The sequence below is a fragment of the Chlorella variabilis genome (assembly GCF_000147415.1).
Source record: "Chlorella variabilis unplaced genomic scaffold CHLNCscaffold_5, whole genome shotgun sequence".
NCBI lineage: Eukaryota > Viridiplantae > Chlorophyta > Trebouxiophyceae > Chlorellales > Chlorellaceae > Chlorella > Chlorella variabilis.
Window position 1 is genome coordinate 909052 of NW_005435083.1, and position 4699 is coordinate 913750.

A 4699-nucleotide genomic window follows, 5' to 3' on the forward strand; every position below is an offset into this window, starting at 1 on the left:
CCGATGGATGGCAAAAGAACTTGATCTCGTGGGAGTAGCCTGACTGAACGGCGATGGCGACGCGCGCCTGTGGATGTGCTTCACAAAACCTTTCCCACGAGTTGAAGCGCGACTTCAGCTGCTTAGCTTGGTTAGCTGCACCGCTCAATAGCGGCGTTGGACCTAGAGCCTTGCTGCCGGACTGGGCACCATGCTCATGTGTGCTCATGGGGGTTGAGTTCGTTGGAAAAGCGTATTACGGTTGCTGGGATGCCAACAGAACAAACGGGAGGGAGAATGATGCATGATTGAGGATGATGTCCCCAATGACCCTCCAGGTGGGGGGCCATCATGCCCATCATGGGGCACATCCTTACCGGGAGGCCTACCTGAACTCGTCATCCCCCTTCATCGTCAAGCATCTTCATCTTCATGCTGCTGCTCCCACGTTGCAACTCGTGTGCCGAAACCGAAACTGGGGACTGTAGTCGGTGCCAATCAGGCAGATCGGCGTTCGCACGCGTCGTCTCGCCTGGGTGCACTGCTGTACTGCAACATGCAGGGCGAAATTTTGGCTGCTGCACGCTACGCCCATTTCTTCCAACTGGAGATCATGTCCGGCAGGAGCCTGGAGTCGATATTGGACGGCAATCCTCGCTACCAGAAGGTGGGCCTGTTTTCCAGCCGCAGTGCCGCCTCTGGGCAGCTGGACGCTCTGTGCGGCGGTGGAGCCGCTGGACCGCGGGCGGCAGAGCCTCCCTCACGTTTTAGTACGGGGCGATCGCCTGCCCCGCGCCTGCGAGCCGCCCCCTCTTGCTCCGGGCCCTCGGTGGCCGAAGTGGAGGGCGGCCGCCGAGCCTTGGCGCCGGGGTTGCATCCATTCAGTGGGGCGGCCCCGCCCCTGCAAGCTCCCGACGCCATAGCTCTGTTTTTGCCCGGGGGCGTTTCTTTGGAACTAGTTCTCCTTTGTGCCTGCTTGCTGTATGTGCAGCCCTGTACCCCCTGTGCATGCCTTGCTCCATGCGGTGCCTTGCTGCCAGCGCGACGTCCGCATGCAGCCAACTCGGCGGGACAGCGCACGACCTGCATCCATCATCAAGCTGGCGCTCATGCATGACCTGGACTCTGCCTGCTGCAGGTCAAGGACTTGAGCCGGGGCGCGTTTGGGTTTGTGGTGCTGGCACTGGACAAGCAGACGGGCGAGCATGTTGCGCTCAAGTTCATTGAGCGGGGGCCGCAGGTGCGCGGATGGTTTCTGTGGGTGGTGCTGTGGTGCCACGTGAACGCTTCTGGTATGCCTACACTATCCCAACCCCGTTATCCGCTTCCATCATGTGTGCGTCCATTCCGATTGCCGACCCTGCATGCAGCACATCAACAAATATGTAGAGCGAGAGGTGGGGGCCTGGGCTGATGTGATTCCCCTGCCAGCTTTCAGCTGGCGTGTGGCTGAGTTTTGATACGAGGCATCCAGTCTGGCGTTGGCGAAGAATTGACTGCCTTCACACGAGCGTGGCAGAGCTGCTGTTGTGTGCTCCCTGACGTTGCACATGTGCCTCGCCCCTCCTGTGGGTGCAGATAGTGAACCACATGAAGCTGCGGCATCCACACATCATTGGGCTACGAGAGGTGGGCACCCGCATACCCTCCTCTGCCTCAGCTCCCTACGAGTCTGGCTTTGCAATCGAATGATTGTCCCACAGCACCAATGAGGCTCTCTTGCCCACTATCGCCGGCTGTGGTGGAAATGATGATGCGTGCACGCATGCAACGTTGCTGCTCATGCGGCTGCTTCTTCAGGTGTTCTTGACTTCTTCACACCTGGTGCTGGCAATGGAGTATGCGGCGGGCGGCGACCTGTTCCGCTACGTGTCGGCGCGGCGGGGGCTGCCCGAAGACGAGGCGCGCTGGTTCTTTCAGCAGCTCATGATTGCAGTGGACTACTGCCACCGCATGGTGCGCAGCGGAGTGAGGGTGTCAAGCGGGGCGCTGAGATTGAGCCCTGCAAAAGTGCCGAGATGTTGGCGCGGCGGGGTCGAGGCCCGCTGGAAATGTCGCCCCTTGTTTGTGGCTCTTGCAGCAAATCATTGATATGCTGCTATTGCATGTTTGCAGGGTGTCAGCAGCCGCGACATCAAGCTAGAAAACACGCTGCTTGATGGCAGCCCGCGGCCGTTAATCAAGGTAAGGGTTCTGGGCTGCGACGGGAAAGAGCTTCTCTGGAAGGCAGGAGCTCCTCAGGATGCCAACACAGCAGCAGTTGCACGCATTCGAATGCTGCACGCATTCGAACAAAGCTTGCACGCCAATGTGGCTGCTGCAGCTGGCAGATTTTGGGTTTAGCAAGGACGCCAACCAGCACAGTGCACCCACCAGCCGAGTGGGCACGCCTGCTTATTTGGCACCGGAGGTCATCTCCAACCAACCGGGCCAAGTGTATGATGGGCAGGTGGGCACAGTCGCTGAGCCCTCCTCTACTCGGCTTTGGGTGGCTATTTTGGTTATCTTCTCGTACTACAATCATTGGCGTCCGGCGTCAGCCACTCCTTTGCATGATGTGGGGTGTTCTATGGGTATTGCTGCCGCCCCCCCCCCCCACACACACACCCCACACCCCCCAATAATTCTGTCCTGCCTGCCGCAGAAAGCGGATCTGTGGTCCTGTGGCGTGCTGCTGTTCATCCTTGTGACGGATCAGTACCCCTTCCGGTGCGTAGAGCGCCACAAGCATTCTGAAAGCCTGTGCAACAAACAGATGGCGGTGGGGGCCCATCAACACTTTTCACTTTGGCTCGAATTTCCGCCATGTCCTGTTGTGCCAATCACAGGCGGCCAGGCGACGAGCACTTGAAGCCCAACCAGAAGCTCAACGTGATGCTGCAGCGTATCCTGCGAGCAGACTTCACTTACCCGCGGAACAAGACGCTGAGGTGAGCGAGCAGGATAGGCGTGTGGGCAGCAAAGTTTATCTTTTGACAAACATGTCTCTTGCATGTGGTCCCTGGCTTGCAGTGACAGCGTGCGTGACCTAATTGGTCGCATCCTGGTGCAAGACCCAAACCAGCGACCCACCCTGCAGGTTGGGGCCAGCGCTGCCTGCTTGGTATTGGCAACCGGGGCCATCTTCTCAGCGTCCCTGTCTACGCCAGCGGTGCTGGCACAGCCTCATGTTTTCCATCGGCCTGGTGCAGGTGATCCAGTCGCACCCGTGGTTCATGCAAGGGCTCAATCCTGCGGCACTGCAGTTCAACGACGCCATCGTGGCGGTAAGGCACCTGGTAGTGCTTGGGGCACCCAGCACATATGGGTAAATATAGTGCCAGCCCAGCACTCAACTCTGCGCCTCACTGCCTGCCATGCTGCTGCAGGAGAGCCTGTCTAACCAGCCCTCCCAGGCGGTGCTCAACGAGGTGCGCGTCTGTCTGTCTGTTGAACTGATCTTTCACCAGGCCACAACGGCTAAAACCTTGCGCATGGCACTGTTGCCCGCGCGCTGCCACCACGACGTTGCAGGTGCGGTCGATTGTGCACGAGGCGGGTAGGGCTGCGCCGGAGCAGGAGAGCAACCAGATGCAGATGGGCAAGATGGGTGAGTTGCTGCAGCTGCGGTGGGTGACTCGTGTAGCATGCACTGTTGGTAGAGCTGGGAACCCCTTGCCACATTAATGATGTCGAACCCAATCCTGCTTTTTATACATATCACCATGCGCTATCTGCCTGCCTCTGGTTTCAGTTGGCGGCGGAGAGCCTGTATGCGACAGCTTAGATGACCTTGTGCGCTGTGCGGCAGCACCGGAGCAGGACAGCTTCGACATGCGCTGAAGCATTGCCGCCCCCATGGGGATGCTGACACTGCCGCATCAATGCTTGCCAGTTTCTTGGGACCCGCGTTTTTGACGGCGCGCCAGCGTTGCCATTCTCATCAACCGTTTTCCATGCACTTTACCAATGCTTTGTGTTGGCAGCCGTGGCCTTGTTCTGGTTGGTTTATTGCGTTGGTCCCGCGACCACAGCTTTACAAGTGGTGTAAAATAAAGTGACGCGCTTATCACTCTTGTTTGAGCATGCCTGGCACTGCCATCGAAAACTGCTGGCGGGATGGCAGGTCATAGCCCTCGGGGTCGTCAAGCTTTGGCATAGCAGCTGCCTGCTGCTGCATGGCACCAGGCAGAGCCACAGGCGCAGCCGCACCAGCTGCGTGGTGGGGCCCGCCAGGCGGAAGCGAGACACGCCAGCGCGCCTGGATTTGCTGCTGCACACGGTCCAAGAATGCGCCCACCTCAGCCGGGTGCTCCGCCGCCGGCAGGTGCGCTGCCAGCGACTCCTGCAGCCAGAGGCTGGGGTGTGTGTGCAAGGCACAGGCAGCAGCAAAGCTGCGCACGCTGGCCACCTGAGCCATGCTGCACAGTGCACGTTGGGAAGGCCCCCGGCCCCTCACCCGCAACTTTTGAATCTTGGTGAGCGGTGGGCCCTCGGGCTGCTGCATGCTCAGGCGAGAGTAGGGGCGCCATTGCTCCGACAAATCCACCCGCCCCACGTCGCCGTCTAGCTGGTCCAATGCCCTGCACACGCGGGCGGCGCGGGCGCGGGGGGGGGGGGGGGGGGGGGGGGGGGACCCCGGGAAAATGGCCCCCCAAAAAAAAACCCTGGGGGGGGGGGCCCCCCCCCTGGTGCTTGTGGGGGGGTTTTTTTTTTAACAAAAAAAGGGGCTTTTTCTTTT

General features: G+C 59.9%; 2 protein-coding genes across 2 annotated transcripts in view; one reads left to right on the plus strand and one right to left on the minus strand.

Moving 5' to 3' along the window:
* Positions 1-305: 305 nt before the first annotated feature.
* CHLNCDRAFT_57249 (hypothetical protein) lies at positions 306-4029 on the plus strand (the record flags this gene model as incomplete). The annotated part of the gene is made up of 14 exons (XM_005849498.1): positions 306-317; positions 542-646; positions 1118-1219; positions 1558-1608; positions 1780-1935; positions 2095-2163; positions 2303-2428; positions 2624-2688; positions 2808-2909; positions 2992-3058; positions 3171-3245; positions 3348-3389; positions 3493-3568; positions 3713-4029. 14 exons carry the CDS (start codon positions 306-308, stop codon positions 3799-3801), a joined length of 1137 nt encoding a protein of 378 aa, XP_005849560.1. The 3' UTR covers positions 3802-4029.
* The window catches only part of CHLNCDRAFT_142952 (expressed protein), a gene marked incomplete at both ends in the record, with an annotated part of 5224 nt that continues 4552 nt past the window's right edge, over positions 4028-4699 (minus strand). Inside the window, 3 exons of the mRNA XM_005849759.1 lie at positions 4028-4132; positions 4259-4303; positions 4418-4541. Coding sequence (XP_005849821.1) covers positions 4028-4132; positions 4259-4303; positions 4418-4541 — 274 coding nt within the window. The remainder of the gene's footprint in view (positions 4133-4258; positions 4304-4417; positions 4542-4699) is intronic.